Source organism: Solea solea, chromosome 10 (genome assembly GCF_958295425.1).
Source record: "Solea solea chromosome 10, fSolSol10.1, whole genome shotgun sequence".
Taxonomy (NCBI): Eukaryota; Metazoa; Chordata; class Actinopteri; order Pleuronectiformes; family Soleidae; genus Solea; species Solea solea.
Genome location: NC_081143.1, coordinates 9,354,561 through 9,374,826, shown reverse-complemented (window position 1 = coordinate 9,374,826; position 20,266 = coordinate 9,354,561). Strand labels below are relative to the sequence as shown.

Genomic DNA, 20,266 nt, shown 5'->3' with positions numbered 1-20,266 from the left:
GCAATCTTTCTGGAAAAAAAAAAACAGTCTGCAATTATGGATTGATGTTACAGCAAATGAAAGTATGTTCCTTTGTTCATGTCACCATCCATTCATCACTTTGTACAATTGTCCTTCAATTTCCCACTTCCGCCCACATATCATCCAATCACACATCCATCCATCTGTTGACCCTTTTCTTCCTGCCTCTTCACCCTCATCCCTCCTTGCTCCCCTGTAGGTGGCCCCAGTAACAAGAAGGTGGTGGTCTTTGTGGATGACCTAAATATGCCCAAACTGGACAGTTATGGCTCTCAGCCGCCCATAGAGCTCCTGCGACAGTTCCAAGACTTTTCTGGCTTCTATGACAGAAAGAAGTTCTTTTGGAAGGAGATCCAGGTACATGGTTGCACAGATAAAATGAGCTGCTTTGTTTGGATCTGTGACAATGTATGTGCTTTAGGCTGGTTTTAGCTGCTGGTGTTTGTCTGTTTTATAAATTAGCAAGAAGTCTGGTAATTCCATCTACATTCTAACATAATGCTTAAGCGTTTCCTGTAACTTTAACAAGTTCAGGGACTCTGCAAGTGGTTATTGACACTACCTGTTATTAAGCCAGAATAGCTGTAAATAACTGTAAATAAGTTGTTTCCTAATTCCTAGTTTCCTAATCCTAATTATGAATTGTTTCCTAATTCCTTAGATGTTAAACAGAGTCTTCTCACAACCTGTAAACAAGAGAGTTTTGGAATTATTAAAGCAGCACAAGCATAGCAATTTTGCTGTTTCTTTCTATTTCCAGCCTTTGTGCTAAGTCATATACTCTCTGTTGTTTACTTTTGGAGAGATAAGTATTGATGTTCTTGTAAGTCCCTTTTTTATGTTTGGGCTTTGTTTTCTGTTAAGTCAGTGTAAATGTACTGTGGCTTTTTTGTTTTTTACACAGTCAGCTTCAGCTTTATTTGTCTTTTAGTTGGAGTTTTAATGAACACTGTCTGTTTCTGAAAGAGACCCATTCATCTCATGTGCCTGAGTTTTTACAATATCCAGTTAATATGAATCTTCCCTGCATTAATTTGTGCTGTACAAACATACGCACACACACACACACACACAACTGATTTTTCCATTAGACTTTATGGGATTCTGTATAAAATTAGGCAACATCAACATGTTCTGGAGAAACCATAATCTTTAATAATCACACAACATCATATATATATATATATATATATATATATATATATATATATATATATATATATATATATATACACACATTCATGCAGCAGTATCAGTGTTTTACCAGGACTGGAGATCTAGAATCTGGAAAAAAAAGTATACCTGTTTTTCCCATTCACCTTTACCATAACATGCACTATTAAATTAATGTTTTAGTCCTCATATACCACATATCAACATTAAGATTTCCTACGAGTACAGTGCAGCATATGACAGTATGCACAGTTATTTTCTACACCTGCCCTCTGTACCTGTGTACATCCCACTTTCACTGTCAACATATTGCTTCATTTTTCATTAAACATGTAAGCCGAATAGTATAAACATGTTTTTATCCTCCTCTGTTTCAATTTGAACAGTATCCTGCCTAGAATCTCATTCCCTCCTTTCCTACAGGACATGACCATTGCAGCAGCCTGCGCTCCTCCAGGAGGCGGACGCAACCCTGTGACCCCCAGATTCATCCGCCACTTCAGCATGCTGTGTCTGCCCACACCCTCAGAGCACTGCCTCAAGCAGATCTTCAAAGTAAGGATACCTGTACACCTTAACACTCACATACAGCAATATATGAAAAGAAATTGGTCTGAGTTGTTTTGTGGGGTTTTACAGCTTTAAAGATCAATTGCTAGTACTCTAGCTCTCTCACTCTCAATTCTCCATTTCACTCCACTCCTTCAGTTTTCTTTAATCACACTTTACTCAAACCCTTTTCCTTCCCAACTTTCCTCTAGGCTATATTGAATGGTTTCCTCAGTGACTTTTCTCATGCGGTGAAGGACTGTGCTGGACAGATTGTGGATGCTGCTGTGGAGATTTACAACCGTTTAAGCGTGGACCTTCTCCCCACTCCAGCTAAGTCCCACTATGTCTTCAACCTCAGAGACCTCTCCAAGTGTGTCCAAGGTGAGATTCACAGTAAATAATATGCCCCAGTCACGCTGTACAAAGTTTTAACACACACACACACACACACACACACACACACACATACACATCCAGCAGGGGTATTACAGGCTCACATCGGGGATGATATTAGTAACCAGTCAGAGAAACTGCAGTCTGAGTTATTTGTAGTGTCATGAGTTGTAAAAAATGCTGTGGATGAAAAGGTTAATATAAATTTGAATGAGATGAAGGAAAACATGCTCGCAATCGAAATACAGAGAGCACTGGCATATATTTTGTACAATGCCACAAACCTAAATTTGGATTTGCTGAAAGAGACAAATACCGATTGTATAAATCTTCAGAGCATGAGATGCGGCTCCAGTTTATCTCATCGTGCCACATTAGCAGCATTTATAAGCCCCGTCTCAGCTTCATGTTCCCAAATTATCTGCCCCATCAGCCCCCCCGTCTCTTTCCCTGTACTCACTCACTTCTCTTAGCCAGCAGGCATCATCAGAGCACAGGGATGAACTGATGTGGCTTCTACTGCTGTTTTCTACACACTACTTGTTTAACATAGACAGAGTTCTCAAACACCCACTGCCCCTTAGCAATACAGCACTGTTGGTGAGGGGATAATCAACCAGCACTCACTCTTCCCATTTGATATCATATCACATTTGCATTCAGATTTATTCATAGCTATTATCTTTACATGGCAAACAGAAAAAACTTTTCAGAAACATTGATTCTCACACATCTAGATTTTACATTTGGATTTCTTAACTTATTTTATGCAAATACTTCATATGTGTTCACTGTTGTTTCCCCTCTATAATTTTATTTTGTTTGGAATTTTTTAATTGTAAGCGTATATATTGCCCATAAAAGTTGTATGATTACTTTTTCTTATGAGCTTTATAATCAGCCATTCATGTGCACTTTAGGCAAGGGCCTTGCTTTACTGAGGCCACAGTCTTGTGCCACCATGTTTCTATGGCAGCCTGAACAGCTGTTAGCTATACTTTTTGAAGTGGAAGCTTACTATACAAATAAAGAATGGCTCGACCCATATACACTCAATACATGAATCAGCAAAGAAGATGGAATAATTAGCAGATGATTTGAGAGTTGTTAAAGTGTGTTTACATTGTTTCAATGACGCAAAGGCCACCAATGTTCCCCCAACACACTTGGGAAAGGGAAGGAAGGGCGAAAGAGTCCTCTGTTTGTTGCACTCTCCATTTTCTCCATTAGATGTCACTGATTCTCACACACTGGACCTTTGAAAGAAAACCCATATCCCTTATACAATATATGCCCCTCTCTTGATATGCAGGCATATTGCAGTGTGAGCCGAATCAAGTGAGAGACAAGAACCAAATCTTCCGTCTCTTCTGCCACGAGTGTCAGCGGGTCTTCCACGATCGACTCATTAACAACCAAGATAAGACGTATTTCAACACCATCGTCTGTGAGATGGCGTGTAAGAAAAAGTAGTTTTATTTGCTGAAAAGCATACTGTTATTGACATTGTTATCATATCCATTAGAGAATCTCCCTCTTTGTGACCATATCTCTATTTCTGCCAGGCAAATATTTCAGTATTAATTTGGAGCCCTCATACTTTATGAATCAACCCATCATATTTGGAGACTTCATCAAGGTCAGATACATTTTCAGAAAACATCACATATCTGTTTTACACTGAAATACCTCAAAAACCTTCATTTATTCTTGCTCTCTTCCATCTCATAAATTTTCTCACAGGTTGGTCTAGACAAAGAAGATCGTCTGTATGAGGATCTGACCGACATGGATAAGATCCAGACTGTCCTCGAGGATTACCTCAATGATTACAACACAACCTTCTCTAAGGAGACCAAGCTGGTTTTCTTTCAAGATGCCGTTGAACATGTCTCCAGGTTTGCATTTACAATGTCTGACTTTTTAAGATGGTTGTTAATTGATTTTCACGTTACAAGGACAAGTTAGTTTGGTACTTAGTATCAATATTATTCAGACACTGGTCTTGAATTTGATCCAAAAAGCCTAAATATAATAATATCACATCAAAACATCACAAAGCACACACTGTGAAAAAAAATAAATAAATAGAAAGCAGCAACAGCATTTTAACTGAATCATGCTGTGCGCTGTTTATTTTCTCTTAATGGGAGCATAATATTTTGTGATACAGTCAGAGAATTATGTTATATTATGTATATGTGGTAAATGTATGGGCACAAATGTGCTGCAACAGCTTAGTAGTTTAAAAGATGTTCAACTGTTGTATTGGACTGATATACGGGCCGGTATTGTATTGGACACACACACCAAAGAATTTACGCTAAAAAATGGATGATAGCTGGGAAAACTGCTGCACGAAATGGCACATGTACGACTGCTGACCAGAAACTGAAGATAAAATAATTATACTTAATTAGAAAAATTGTATGAATGTTTTCCATTACCCCAGAATGAGCCCTATATTTATATCAGGGGCCAGGTCAGTTTGAAGGAGGCAACCATGACCACCATGATTGATTATGGACAAACTAAACATCTTTTGACATTTGAGGCTAACTGAAGACCACATATGTTTTCCAACACACTTGGAAAGAAAGGGTGAGGTGAAGGGTATTCTGCTGCAACATGCAACTTCATGAATAAATGTTGCTAAATTTGACAAATTTGACATTTTAATGGAGTTTAAACGTCTTTTTTTGTGACCGTATGCTTGTCAACAGTAATGTATCAAGGAAAATAACAACATATTTTAGTAATAATAGTGAGTACACTGACATATTCTTTTGCTTAAAGTTTCTTTATGCTGTAAAGACAATGAAAAGACACGTGGCACACATGGCATGGCACCTGTTAATGCCTTTATAACCATAGCACTTGTGTTGACAATGGTTTGTTCTCTCATCCCCAAGAATTGCCCGTATCATTCGCCAGGAGAGAGGCAATGCCCTGCTCGTAGGAGTGGGAGGTACAGGCAAGAAGTCACTCACTCGGTTAGCAGCCCACATGTGTGGTTACCGCTGCTTTGAGATTGAGCTCAGTCGAGGCTACAACTATGACAGCTTCCATGAAGACTTGAGGAGACTGTGTAAGATGGCCGGTGTGGAGGGCAAAGACATGGTGTTTCTGTTTACAGACACTCAGGTATGAAGGGTGCATTTGGCTGTAGAAAGCAGAATGAATTTCCCCTATTCCCCCTGTATCTAAGTACAATTACTGCTGGCTGCTTTATCTTGCCTGTTGTAGATTGTGGTGGAGGAGTTTTTGGAGGATATAAACAACCTGCTGAACTCGGGCGAGGTGCCCAATCTTTTTGAAAAAGATGAATTGGAACAAGTTCTGGCTGCAACGCGACCTAAAGCCAAAGAGGCTGGAATCAGTGAGGAGAACAGGGATGAGGTAAATAGAAACACTGTTGAATACATGCAGTATATAATTCATTTACGCAGTATAAATTAATTGTTGGTCAGTATAAAATGACAACACGTGCAAACGGTTAAATGATTCAGATTGCCTGTAATGCTGTGTAATTATTGTTTTTAAAAGTCAAGTTGGGAAGCATTTATCATTAAAATTGTTCTATTTTAACAACACATGTTAATACAAACAATACCTATCAATATGTTATTTTCTGATTTCTATGCAGCTCGTAGATGAAAATAATTTTTCTCATTTGGACTTGTTTCTAAACTGATGTCGGAATGATGAAAAGATGCAGAATCAGGAAGTGGAACTGAGAGTGTGCTTATCATGAATGCCCCACAATCTGAAACACTGATGATGATGATAGATTTGATTTCACGATGGCAAATATTTGGAGTATATCTTTTTGAAGTTGATTTCTTAAGGGTGCAATTTAAGAAACAGTTTGACATTTTGTGATTTGTTCTTTTTGCCCGAAGTTACATGATATCATTGACTGCACTCTCCCTCTGTAGGGGGGATGTGCAGCCACAGCCATCAAACAGTGAGCTTCGCTTTACAGAGAGACTGAAAACAGTGTGTCAGATGTTTAATTAAACAAGAGCTCAATCAATATCAAAAGGTGCTCTAAGATCTAAGTGACGTAAAATAAGGAATTAATTAAATATATATTGCTTTATGTTCTAGAAGCTACACGCATACACTGTGTGTTCAGCAAGTGGCCAATATAGCCTGTGGGTAAGGACTCTCAGTCAAACCCGGTGCCCTTAAGCAACCACTTTGAAAAAATGAGCATATTGTGTTATCTGCCTGACCTCAAAAGTATGGATTGAGTGTATATGTTTTAATGCCTTCAGGTGTTCCAGTATTTCATCTCTCGTGTACGGGAGAAGCTGCACATTGTGCTGTGTATGAGTCCCGTGGGCGATGCCTTCAGGTCCCGCTGTCGCATGTTTCCTTCACTGGTCAACTGCTGCACCATCGACTGGTTTGTGCAGGTAAATTGAGACTGTTCAATTTGAACATTCATGTATGGTGCTCTGATTTGTGTTCACAATATTGTGTATGCATGCACAAACACGTGTTTAACTTACCTTGCACCTTCTGTTGCCCAGTGGCCTCGTGAGGCGCTGCTCTCCGTCTCTCAGGCCTTCTTCCGGAATGTGGACTTCGGTAGCAATGAACTGAAGCGCAGCTTCTCAGCCATGTGTGTTGAGATACATGTGAGTGTCACTGATATGGCTGAGCGATTCTACTCAGAGCTGAGGCGCAGATACTACACTACACCCACCTCTTACCTGGAGCTAATCAACCTCTACCTGGCCATGCTTGAGGACAAGAGACAGCAGCTAAAGCTAGTATGTTTAATCATTCATTTTCAGCTGTGTTTTTTTTAAACAAGTATTATCTGTAATCTCTTTGAATTGTGTAGATTTTGTCTGCAGGCATAATGTGCAATCATACATGTGTTTGTGGGGTTGTTGTTGATGCATAGGCCAGGGATCGTGTGAAGAATGGTTTGGGCAAACTTTTAGAGACCAATGAGCTGGTGGACAAAATGAAAGTGGACCTGTCTGCTCTGGAGCCAGTTCTGAAACAAAAGTCCACTGATGTTGATGCCCTCATGAAGAAACTGGCTGTCGACCAGGAGCAAGCTGACGAGGTCTGTGTGTGTGTGTGTGAGATAAAAAGATAAAGCAGTATATTCACAAAACTCTCAAACCTCTGAGATAATACAAAGCCAATAGCATTGTGTTGTGTGAGCATAATTCATAAATTCTTTCCACAGGTGCGTAAGGTAGTGAAAGAAGATGAGGCTTTGTCCAAGGTCAAAGCTGAAGACACCCAGGCCATAGCTGATGATGCCCAGAGAGACCTGGATGAAGCTCTGCCAGCCCTGGACGGAGCCAATCAGGCTCTTAGTTCTCTTGACAAGGCTGACATTTCTGAGATCAAGGTTTTCACCAAACCTCCAGACTTGGTTATGACTGTCATGGAGGCTGTCTGCATTCTTCTCAACTGCAAGTCAGTATGCTTCCTTCTCTCTCTGAAAACCACTATCATTCAGACAGTTGTATCTCTGCTTATTTGTAGAATAGAATAACAAAATTCATTCATTGTCATATCCTATGATATATATATATATATATATATGTATATATATATATATATATATATATATATATAATTATTGATACGCTTGCACCAAAAATCTGTTTCAAATTTTCAAAAATACATGGCTCTAAACAGATATTCTTCTGGTACTTATCATTGGAATAAGGGTAATATGAGGAGAAGCTGAATAATTTAACAGTGGGAAAAATGGAGGACAGTAGTGGGAAATTTGTATTTTTCAGTTGCACAAATATTGTGATTTATGGTTTTATGATTACCTTGCAATATATTCATTATCACAGTCATTATAATGTATTTAGGACCATTATTATATAGTGTGACAAACCAGGCCATTCCCACCCCTGCTACTAATATTTTATTTCAGAAGTAAATAAATCCAAATAAGTCATCTGCTGTGGCTTTTTGTCACAAACAAAGAGGAGCAAGGGGACAGACCAGGCATTATGGCTTAAATTAAATTTACAGTATAATGCTTATACATTTTTTAGATGATCCATTACAAGCTACATTATCAATCTTCTTGGACAATGGCAGTGGGTAATAATTACCGTGATATGGTCAGCAATAATTATCAACATCATTCCTGTCATTTTGAATATGCTGATCACCATTGTCGTTTCCCAGTGTGTCTGACACTTCCTCAGCTTTCAGAGTAATCACAATTATTTTATGTAGCCATTTCACTTGCTGCTTACTGCTGGGTTAGTAAGAAATTAAATGAAACATTGATTGTTGATATACAATATGTGTATGTCTTACTGTAATGTGTGTAATGTGATTTATAATCAGATGTTTCTTAATATTTCCAATGCCATGACTTACATATTTTGACACAGCATCCATTCATTCACTGTGTATTGTTTTTTTTTTTTACTTACTTTCATGCCCTTTTCCTTTCAGACCAGACTGGCCCGGTGCCAAGCAATTACTGGGAGATGCCAATTTCCTCAGGCGTCTAACAGACTATGACAAGGATAATATCAAGCCTCAGATCCTGCTGAAGCTGCAAAAATACATCAACAACCCTGATTTCATACCCGAGAAGGTCTGTTTTGAATTCATGTGGAAAAATACTGAAAGTTTACAATACAGCTCAAAGTAAACAGGCTGTGGAGAAGTGGAATATCAAACACACCAGCAGTTTTGAACATTTTAATGTTGGAATTGAAACAGGAAGAAAAGAAAATGTTGATTGTAGAATTATTCTCGCACTGAAATGAGCTATGCAGTTGTCATGATTGCATAGCAAGTGGCTGTAATAATGAAACACGATACAGTTTAATTCAGTGTGTGTTTTGGTTGATCTAACTCCACATTATTTGGATGCTGTTACTGTAGGTGGAGAAGGTATCCAGAGCATGCAGATCTATGTGCATGTGGGTCAGAGCCATGGACCTTTATGCCAGAGTTCTTAAAGAAGTCGCACCCAAGAGAGAAAAACTAGCCATGGCCCAGGTCAGTAAAACAGAGTTTTATTCCATATACTACTCTGTACAAAAACAAACACAAACACAAACACAAACACAAACATTTTTGGCATATGGAAAATGGGAAATATTTTGCGACCTTCATCTAGTACACAACAACTCATTTTGTATTCTGTAAGATTGCCCATATACAGACTTAATGATGAGAGTGAAACATTGTCTGTGTGTAATAAATTATATTTCCCCTCATTCTCTCCCTTTTTTTCTAAACCCATGCAGAAAGAACTGGATATGACCATGGCCACCCTGAGGGAGAAGCAGGAAAAGCTTCAGGAGGTGGAAAACCAGATCAAGGTGCTACAGGATCAGTTTGACAGCAGTCAAAATGAGAAGGAGAATTTGGGTGAGGGCACCTTTTATATTTTACCATGCACATCTACTCATCCACAGAATATTTTTTTTAGGTTTTTTCCCAGATTGAAATGAATTTATTTCCTGGAAGTCCACTCTTTACAATCTTTTTCAGTGCATAATGTGTTTTCATTAATGTGCATATACGTTATCTATTTGTCTCTCTGTATTTGTAACCCATTTCCTTCCTCGTAGTTAACACCATGTCTCTGACAAAGGCCCGTTTGACGAGGGCAGGGAAGCTAACCTCTGCTCTAGGTGATGAGCAGGTCCGCTGGGAGGAAAGTGTTGCCTTGTTTGAACAAGAGATCATCAATGTTGTGGGCAACGTCTTCATTGCAGCTGCCTGTGTAGCCTACTATGGAGCATTCACTTCTCACTATAGACAGCTGGTAAGTACCAGTGTTTTTTTTGGGATTTGTACTGCAGTTTTACACATTACTCACTAGTTCACTGTCCCTGTTATAACAAGGGCATCGTGTACATTAAGTAGGAAATTAAAATGCAAAAGTGATAAAAAAAATATATATAAATGAAAGATTAGATCAGCAGGGTTTAAAAAAATCAGCTGAAATCTTATTTCAAGCCAAAAACAAAAAAGAAAACAAACAACTGAGGTTGACCTGTGGGAACGATAAAAAACTGATATTATTGCCTTCAGCTGAAATTCAATCTGAGTAAATATGGATGCCCATGAGGACATTGGTCTAACAGAAGAGGATACAAGGAATAGGAAAGGATGTAGGCAGATTATCCACGGTGGCAACCCCTAAATGGAGAAGTCGAAAGAAGAGGACACATTGGTGCCCATATACAATAATAATGGAGACATTTTGAAACATGCCTGCTTCTTGTTTATGTATCTATTCTGTGAGTCTCATGTGCTCTCTTTCTCCAGCTAATTGATCAGTGGATTAAACAGTGTCAGGAGCTAAAGATTCCAATCAGTTCCAGCTTCAGCCTGATCAACATTTTGGGTGACCCATTCGTCATCCGCCAGTGGAACACAGAAGGACTGCCCCGTGATACCGTCTCTACAGAGAATGGTATCCTGGTGACCCAGGGCCGCCGCTGGCCACTTATGATCGACCCACAGGATCAGGTAAACTAAAAATCAAAGCAGCTTTCATTCATTGTCATTCCAGACTGATGTGGGTGATAATCACATTATGATTCAAAGTTGTATTCACCCATTTGTTACACGTACAATAAAATAATATTTTATTCCACAGATTCCTCGTCTCAGAACCTTTTTGAAAATTATATTAGATTTAGCACAATGTTTGCTTGGCTGCAGTTTCATTATTAAAAAGAAATAAATAAATAATAACAAAAGAAACAGAAAACCTATCTCCAAATAAAGTTTTCTGTCAGACACAATCAGAGACAAAGTCACAAACAGCCTTCTGTCCCCAGGACACTCAGTGTCCCTACATAGAATAAAGACTAAGTCCAGCTCCTCAGAATTATAAACATGTAGGAGGGACATATTGCCAATGCTTCAATTTTTCAGGCCATTTTGTTTTGACTGCTGACACATCTAATCTTCTCCCTCATCATGATTGAGTGTTTTTCCTCCCTCCCTGTAGCACTTTGCTGCTTTTTATTTTTTACAAAGAAAAATGTGTAAAGATGTAAAGCGACACTTTTCTAATTACATTTATATGTATTTTTTTTTCACAATCAGGCCAACCGATGGATCCGCTCCAAGGAGACCAAGCATGGTCTAAAGGTGATCAAGTTGACAGACCCTGGTTTTCTTCGTACCTTAGAGAATGCTATTCGTATGGGAATGCCTGTGCTGCTAGAGGAGGTAGGAACACAAGACTCATGCCGTGACTAAACATGCTTAATTCCATTTTTATTGTACAGCAAGTGTTTATATACATGTGTGTTCTTGTACTGTGTTTGCATAGTTAAAAGAGACCCTAGATCCAGCACTCGAGCCCATCCTACTGAAGCAAACCTTTGTAGAGGCTGGCCGCACACTGATCAGACTTGGGGACTCGGATATTGACTATGACAAAAACTTCAGGTTCTACATGACCACTAAGTTGGCCAACCCACACTACCTACCTGAGGTAAGAGCAGAGTGTTTACTTCTTTAAATCTGTAGATCAGGTTCAAATATACAGTAGCATATCAGTGGTACAGCGAGTCGCCTTTTAACTGGAAGGTTGTTGGTTTGATTGTGTCCTTGGCCAAGACATTAGGCCCACGTTGCTCCTGATGGCTGTACCGGCAGTGTGTGAATGGGTTTGAAAGATGTGTGCTTTAAGTCATCATTTACATGTTTAAGTTATGTATAATGTAACAGCTGTTGGCTGGGTTCCTGTTTCAATGTTTTTATAAAAATATAAACCTCTAAAAGTACCTTGCTGGTACACTTGCTGCTTGACCTTGTGGATCGGCATCAACAATTTTTCATTTTTTAACATAGTCGATCAATAAAGTAATTTGGCAGACATCCCAGTGTGCAGGCAACTCTTTATTCTACAAGCTTTTACTTCAGTTTTCATTCAGCTGGGTTTGAAAGCAGCAGCAGCAGAAAAGCATTTGGCGGTTTTCTTTTAACCTTTTTTGATATTAACTGACAAGTGCACAAAGTTTTCAAATTGACATTTCAGTTAATATCCAACATGATGCACATAGATGTGTGAATAATCATTATTGTCTCTCATTTGTAATGGAAGGGCATTCTGTTTATCTTGTCGTTTCTCTTTTATGTTTTAGGTGTGTATCAAAGTCACAATCATCAATTTCACTGTGACTAAGTCTGGCTTGGAAGATCAGCTGCTCAGGTAGAGACACAGGGAAGAAGGGATTTCGCCACCATTGAAACCATGATATATTATATGTAATATTTTGAGACATATCATAACTCATAATTTCACAACAACCCCTGGTTCTTCCTCAGTGATGTGGTGCGCCTGGAGAGTCCACACCTTGAACAGCAGAGGAATGAGCTGATTGTCCGCATCAACGCTGATCGCAATCAGCTGAAAGATATCGAAGACCGCATCCTCAAGCTCCTCTTCACCTCTGAGGGGAATATACTAGATAATGAAGAGCTTGTTCAGACGCTCCAAGAGTCAAAGGTAAATCTGGGACAAATGTGGAGGCCTGTGTTAAAATAAAAACACAATCTCTTCAGAGAAAATGTCTACCTTGTGTTGAGTTTTACTCTTTATTTTCTTGGCGTGGGAACAATTCTGAAACTGTGATACAAACATCCACAAGCTTCCTCAACCTGCCACAAATGGTATATTTTGATTAAGGATATGGTGAAAGTGCTTAATAGATAATAACTCACAAAAAGACAAAGACTCTACGTGTTATATTAAGAATAAGTGGGGAAAGGAAATTAATATAAAAATCATTTGAAAGACACATCTCACATCCACAGGTCTAACGTAGCGCGTTATTTCATGACACCAAGTAAAGTGTTAAATCCACAGCTGAAATGTTAGATTGTGGATCATTTAATGTGGATCATTCACATATTTTTTTGGGATATGCTCAAGGGTTATTGTGTTTTGGAGTATTGTGAGTATAGTGACATCAAGCATTAGGCTACAGCATAGTGTTGAAGAAATATTTATAATAGAACAATTAACACATATTGAGATGCATAAAAATACAATAACTGGAACAAATGGACAATATGCTGTGTAAGATTATTACTAATGTCCACTGACATCTTCAGGACTTCTACAGGGGATTCTTGTCTCCCCTGTTTTAATGTAATGACAATGTTGTGATTTCTTAAAAAGAAAGAAAAAAACATTTTAAAGAAAAAACAATGAAAAGAACATTGGATATGGAGTCATTACACCCATATTATTCACCACTCATATTTTCTCCCTTTTATTTTTAAGACCATTCAATTCCCACATGCTTGCTTGTGCTTGTTGTTTCTCCGTCTTTCTTTTTTTTAATGTTTTTTTTTGTCTTTGTTTTCACCACTCATCAGGTGACATCTGAAGCCATAAAGCACCGTCTGGAGGAGGCAGAAGCTACTGAGCTGATGATCAACTCTGCAAGAGAACGCTACAGACCCGTGGCCACCCGAGGCTCTGTCTTGTACTTTGTCATTGCCAGTCTCTCTGAGATCGATCCTATGTACCAGTTCTCCCTCAAGTACTTCAAACAGGTGTTTTAAAGTTTGTTGTTTTGTTTATTTTACAATTGACAGACAAATCCACATTTCTTAAGTCACTACAATTTATATAAAGGCTTCAAGCAACCCTTTTGGCATAATTTCCATTATGGTGCACATCTTTCTGCGCCATTCACTTTACTGTGTTTTTCACCCTTAGTTATTTAACTCCACCATTGAGACGTCAGAGAAAAGCAGCGTGTTAGAGGAGCGTCTCCAGATCTTGCTGGACCAGATCTTGCTCAACTCCTACATCAATGTGTCCCGGGGCCTGTTTGAGCAGCATAAGCTTATCTACAGCTTCATGTTATGCGTAGAGATCATGAAGCAACGCGGGGAGATTTCTGATGCGGAATGGCAGCACTTCCTAAGAGGAGCAGCTAGTCTGGAACAGGTGAGAAGTCAAACATTTCAAAGTGATACATTTCAATATAACTATGCGTGAGAAGGTCACATTTTTGCTGGGGTTTGGATGAATTTATGATATATTATCATAATCATCATATTATCCTGGATGGATGAAACTTGTGATGTGTGCTGTACAGAACATATAATACATATTAATAACAGCAAACATATTTGAATGGTCATCAATGAGGAAGAATGTAAATCCATAAAAATATCTCTTCTGACACCTAGCCAAACATTTAAAAAGGTGTTCAAAATTTCTAAATAAAATAAAATCTCCCTAGTATCAAATCACTGGTTCAATAAATGTTCTCCACAATTTTTTTTTTTTTTTTTTTTTTTAAACATGTTCTCAGCCAATATTTTCTAACACATACAGTACAATGCATGAAGAGGAGACTTTCTGCATTTGCTTTACACACACTTTAAAGAAAACCTACCCCAGAGTGAACTCAACCTGAGTCTGGAGAGAAGGACCACCATGAAGCGTGACAGTAAACCGAAGCACACGATCAAGTCAATGCGGGGATTATTTAAGGGCGTGTCTGTGACTGCCCTTGAGTCACCCGGTTGAACTGAATTACTCCTCATTTCTTATCTCTCCTTCACAGAAATATTTATATTGTCAACCTCTCCACTGAAACACTTTATCACATGTTCTTTCAAATCACCCCTGCTGCCTGTGTTCTCATCAGTCTCAGTAGTTCCTCAGCGCTCAGTCTGCTGAGAGAGGATGACAGCCTGACTTTCACTTTGTGACAAAGGACCTTTTTTTTTTTTAGCTCAACTCAATCCTAACATGTGAGGGGGGAGAGAATAAAGATAGCCGAAGGCCAACTTGAGAGAATTTCTGAAGGAGGATACATAAATCAGCTGTTTGTTTGTAGCATTGAGGATGCTGACAACAAACTAACAATTGTATCAATTTCCTTGTAATTCTTAAAAAACTAGAATACCACAACTATGGGAAAAAGGGATTTATTTTTATATTTTTATTTAAAACTCAACTCAGTTGAAAATGGGCTGTTGTTGCCAGTTAAACCTTGTGCTTTGACTCAGTCTGGTATCACAGGTAGAATCTCCTCTAGAATTGGACAAGTCTGAATGGCTGACCAGTCCACCTGCTACTGAGAAGAGAGGTCCTATGACAGTTCAAAAACATCCTCATGCTTCCACAGTCCTAACATGCAGCCTGGAAAAGTATGGCAGTGCCATATTATGCCCTCACTTCAAAGTGTGCCGGAGATGTGCCATCTCTGTGAAGTTCTTCTGAAACTCTATTGAATACATTCATACATTTAAAAATGTATGACATCCTTCAGTGGCCATACTGAAATATTAATTGATTGTAGTGATCAGATTGCATTCATTCTGCCTGGAGCAGAGCTGAGTTATTCTAAGAGAATGAATTAACATTTCAGTTTATTTAGTTCCTTTTGTTTACTTTCACATCTTGAATTCTGTCAATATACATTTCACATGCAGCTCTCTTTCTGAATGAGGTTTAGCCTTTTCGCTAATATCTTACCACAAAAGTTGGCTGCATACCAAAGAAAAAGTGTCCCAAAAAATGCAAAAGTAATGTGGTGTGGATCTGGGTAATGATCTTGATTGGTGGAGATACAGTACGTGCTGTAGAAGTAAGTTGTACTTTGTATTAGGAAATTGCCTCATGGGCCAAATCACACAGTCCTGCAAGTCAAATATGGCTGAAAATCTCTTGTGTTTTATGTTTGATGTGTCATTTTGCAAACAGTTCTAACAAGCATCTCTAGTTTTCCATACTGTATGCAGATTAATTTGTAAAAAAAACGAATGTGTATACAAAGATTTTTTGAATGTAGATGTTTGGGTAATTTCATCTTTTCCTTTCTATTAACACACATTTCTCATCCTCTCTTTCAAACCCCACTATAGGGCAGCAAAGTGTGCAACAGAGGTACAATTCATACATAAGGGGAAAGGGGTTGAGTAGTGCAATGAATTAAAAGATCTTTCAGATTTATCTCTGGTGTTATTAACAAGTTCAGGTGTTTTTTCGGTCAATTCCACCCAGGAAGTATGTTGTTGTTTTCATAATAATAATATATATATATATGTCCTTCTTTTCTTCACCTTTCTCTTTTTCCATTCCAGCATCTCACAACTATCATGGCTGCCTTTCTTTGCCAGATATTTTTCAAACATAGTTTATTTACACTTTTACTGGCATTTACTTCTTCTTCTGCCTCTCCACTCAAGGTCTTTCCTTCATCTTTTTTTCCACCTACTCCTTTGTCATTGTAATTGTCTCCTCTTATGTTTCCCTGTCTTCCAGGACAAGCCAGAGCGGCCCGATGTGCCATGGCTTAGTGATTTTTACTGGCAGACAAGTTGTGAGCTCGAGAGCACACTGCCTTGCTTCAAGGGCATCTCCAAGGAAATCACCAGAACCCATATTGACATCAGGCTTGGTAACCCACACCAGCTGTGATCCTGGCTGATCCAGCAGCATTGTATTTACTGTATGGGTGTTTATGCTAAATTCAAGAATGGCAATGATTTACTTATAGATTCAGCAAATGTTCATCTCTTTACCAGTTGTAGAGGAGAAATCTGCTCACTATACCACTGTAAAAAAAATGTGTAGCATTAAATAAAAGCCATGTCGCCTGCAGGACGTTTTCAAGCATCTATTAATCCAGAGACTTGGGAAGACTATGTGTCAGAGTTGCCTTCGCTTGGAGAATTGAAGAAAGGGAGTGGCATCAGAGGTTATTGGAATGAGAGGTTGGGAGCCTTTCAGAAGCTAATCCTTATCAAGAGCTTTGTGGAAGAAAAGGTAAGCCCACAGCATTATTGGAGCCCTCGGTAAGACTCTGCCAAAACATTATTTTGTCTATGATACAATTGAAAACCAGGCATGTCAGCAAATGAAGCAATGGGGCTCTGCCTACATTTGATGAAACTTCCTATTCATCACATTGTATTTCTTTATCCCCATAAAGCCCCTGGAATAAACCTAGAATTTTATTTTAATTTTATACATTTTTTACAATATTTTATAACTTCTCACCATTTGTTTTGTCTGTATCTCTGCAATCCCACTTGTTTACTTTTGTTATTTCTTTTTTATTCAGGTGGTGTTTGCAGCGACAGAGTTTGTGATTGTCAGCCTTGGGAAGCAGTTCGTGGAAAACCCTCCAGTTGACTTGGCTAACCTTTACAGCGATATGTCCCCTGTCACTCCACTGGTCTTCATTCTAAGCACAGGATCCGACCCTATGGGAGCCTTCCAACGTTTTGCCAAAGAGGGAGGATGTCTTGACAGGTAAAGGAAAAACAAAGATAAAGAAATGCGCATAGCTGAAGAAGAACTAAGGGTGAACTGTGAAGCTTGTAGTTTATGGTAATGGTTTATCTGTGCTACCTGTGAACAGCAAACTGCTAGCTGATGTTTTCTGACCATTGTTAAGACATTTTAACAGGCTTACTAACCAAGCTAAAAGTACCTAGCTTTATTTTAATACTACTTTATGTAATACTATATTTTATTCATTCATTTTTGATAAGAGTGCTATATTTGTATTCATATGTTACAATTTGTATATAGTCACAATTTGTTTATCCTCTTAATCAGTGATTCTATAAACAAGAGATTTTCCAGTAGCATGTTTTTTAAGAATGAGTCACAGTATGTTGATTTTTGAAAACATCTTTAGGTGTGTTATCCATATGATCCCATTATTTATTGTTAAATGAATCATGCAATAACCATGCTTAACCATGCTTAAACATCTAATTGTTGAACTGCTAACTAATGTGATAGTATCAAATTGGGATTTATGTGTTGTTCCTCATCTTGCTCATGTATTGCATATCATGACATTTGTTATTATTAGCAGCCGTTTATAAGTAATCACAGTGGTATTTCTGTCATTCCTTGTTTCCCAGAGTTGAGTCCATTTCATTGGGTCAAGGCCAAGGACCTATAGCTGAGAAAATGATCTATGAGGCACTGAAAAGTGGCAAGTGGGTCTTTCTGCAAAACTGCCATCTGGCTGTTTCCTGGATGCTGGCCATGGAGGAGCTCATCAAGACCTTTACTGAGCCGGGTATGGTCACATTACCATATAAACAGTGGCATGCATGCACGGTCACACAAGGGCTGATCATTTTGGCTGCCTCACATGTGTCCCATTGTCACATTTTGAACTCTGCTCATATAATAATAGGTTGACAGTACAATCAATTGTAGTTTTTATATATATATTTTTAAATACAACAGAACAAGAGAAGAATTGATGTATGTTGATAAAACTACTTAAATAGTGAAACAGTGACCCAAATCATCAACCACTATGGTTGACTTTTCATGAAATGATTTACAGTCTTGGGATTATATAAGAAAAAGCCTTTGGCTCCAGTTTAGTTCTGTGCTTGACAGGTGGACAAATAAATGTCTACAGCCCTTTTATTACACACCAGGTGTGTGGTATGTGAAAGTCTGCAAGGTACAGAAAAAGAAGCAACTGGGGAGGGTTTGTATTTGTGAAAGTTATTTTGGAATTTGCTGACACGGCACATCTTAGCATCTCTATGACTTAAACCATGAAGCAGTAATGCATAGTGGCTGGTAGTGCACGCCAGTGCAACGTGTTGCAAATACACTGTTGACAAAGTGCCTGGTGTTTTTGTAGACATTTCTTTTTTCACAGCATTCATGTAAAGGAAAATACCTTACATTAATACTTGTGATAGAAAAGACTACCCATTAAGTCTTGTTTTGCCTTTGAAAAATGTATTCCTTTCTGTTCCTGTGTAGATACATCAATACACAAGGAATTCCGTTTGTTTCTCAGTTCCATGCCGACCAAAGTGTTTCCTGTTACAGTGCTTCAAAACTCTGTCAAGGTAATTAAACACACATACACACACTTAGATTATCTGTCAAAGACTGCTCTGCAGCAGCGCACTGCTGGTGACTGTTGTTAATTCATAAGAGCTACATAGAACTTACATGAGAACTATGAGTACTACACAAGCTCCCTGAGCGTGTCCTTGCTACAGTGTGCAAAGTAAATCATTAAAAATAATTGGTGTCATAGTGCAGTGCTGCTTAAGGACGTGTTTGGAAGCTCATATTAAGAAAATATTGCATTCATATCTGATCAGTATGCATTCAAAAGAAGGTTAATAGTTCATTTCAGTACCGTTTAAATTGCATAGTAGGCTGAAGAAATCTCAGTCACTTAAAGAGACAATTATATTATGCCGAGACACTAGATAATTACTAATGTAATGTTCTCTTAATATGTTGCATTAGTAAAGTAAATGTTGTGCTATCAGCTGAATATTCTAGAACTGTTTAACTGTCACTAATTACCAGTTTAATATAAATTATAACAGTGTAATTTGACTTATGTTTGCAGATGTACAGGTTTTATCTGTGTCCAGCATCTAAAAAACACTAACCCCAGGATTTTTTCTTCTGTCTGAGCAAGACTCACTTTAGATTGCTGTGCTTTGTTTTACTGTTCTCATTTCCAGGTGACCAATGAGCCTCCCAAAGGCCTGCGAGCCAACATGCTACGGGCCTTCAGAGAGGTCTCTAGTGATTTCTTCGAGGGGCACGTTCTGGGACGTCAGTGGAGGAAGATTGTGTTTGGAATCTGCTTTTTCCATGCAGTCATCCAGGTTACCCCCGTCATTACTGTGTCTGGATACACTGTATTTCACTTTCTTGCTTGCTTGTGTTTGACTCAATTTATCCACTTTGTGCATCTTATGTGTGTGTGTGTGTGTGTGTGTGTGTGTGTGTGTGTGTGTGTATGTATGTGTGTCTCAGGAGAGAAAGAAGTTTGGCCCTCTGGGCTGGAACATTCCCTATGAGTTCAATGACAGTGACCGGGAATGTGCTCTTCTCAACCTCAAACTCTACTGCAAAGATGGCAACATCCCCTGGGACGCTCTCACCTACATCACTGGTAAGGAAACATTCAGAGATGTGTGTTCAGGCTTACAAATGCTACACAACAGAATATTTTCTGTTTTGTTGGTTTTTCCTTCCTCAGGGAGCCCTCATGTGTTTCCCTTACAATGTTTTTGAGCCATTGTGATAATTTGGGACATGCTGGAGATGTCATGATTATTTTAATAAATGAAACTGGAAACTTTTCGTGGA

At 38.6% G+C, this 20,266-nt stretch overlaps 1 protein-coding gene across 1 annotated transcript in view; it reads left to right on the top strand.

The window, feature by feature from the left end:
• Positions 1-20,266, top strand: part of dnah6 (dynein, axonemal, heavy chain 6) — a 51,228-nt gene that overhangs the window by 24,829 nt on the left and 6,133 nt on the right. Inside the window, exons 42-71 of the mRNA XM_058641641.1 lie at positions 221-378; positions 1,618-1,749; positions 1,956-2,127; positions 3,452-3,598; positions 3,705-3,778; positions 3,883-4,037; positions 5,052-5,283; positions 5,386-5,538; positions 6,420-6,560; positions 6,678-6,920; positions 7,058-7,225; positions 7,352-7,587; positions 8,599-8,743; positions 9,037-9,153; positions 9,405-9,528; positions 9,732-9,928; positions 10,435-10,638; positions 11,224-11,349; positions 11,453-11,617; positions 12,270-12,337; positions 12,454-12,634; positions 13,510-13,689; positions 13,856-14,089; positions 16,421-16,556; positions 16,761-16,924; positions 17,223-17,413; positions 18,037-18,197; positions 18,908-18,996; positions 19,633-19,779; positions 19,931-20,069. Of these exons, the coding sequence (XP_058497624.1) occupies positions 221-378; positions 1,618-1,749; positions 1,956-2,127; positions 3,452-3,598; positions 3,705-3,778; positions 3,883-4,037; positions 5,052-5,283; positions 5,386-5,538; positions 6,420-6,560; positions 6,678-6,920; positions 7,058-7,225; positions 7,352-7,587; positions 8,599-8,743; positions 9,037-9,153; positions 9,405-9,528; positions 9,732-9,928; positions 10,435-10,638; positions 11,224-11,349; positions 11,453-11,617; positions 12,270-12,337; positions 12,454-12,634; positions 13,510-13,689; positions 13,856-14,089; positions 16,421-16,556; positions 16,761-16,924; positions 17,223-17,413; positions 18,037-18,197; positions 18,908-18,996; positions 19,633-19,779; positions 19,931-20,069 (4,779 nt within the window). The remainder of the gene's footprint in view (positions 1-220; positions 379-1,617; positions 1,750-1,955; positions 2,128-3,451; positions 3,599-3,704; positions 3,779-3,882; positions 4,038-5,051; positions 5,284-5,385; positions 5,539-6,419; positions 6,561-6,677; positions 6,921-7,057; positions 7,226-7,351; positions 7,588-8,598; positions 8,744-9,036; positions 9,154-9,404; positions 9,529-9,731; positions 9,929-10,434; positions 10,639-11,223; positions 11,350-11,452; positions 11,618-12,269; positions 12,338-12,453; positions 12,635-13,509; positions 13,690-13,855; positions 14,090-16,420; positions 16,557-16,760; positions 16,925-17,222; positions 17,414-18,036; positions 18,198-18,907; positions 18,997-19,632; positions 19,780-19,930; positions 20,070-20,266) is intronic.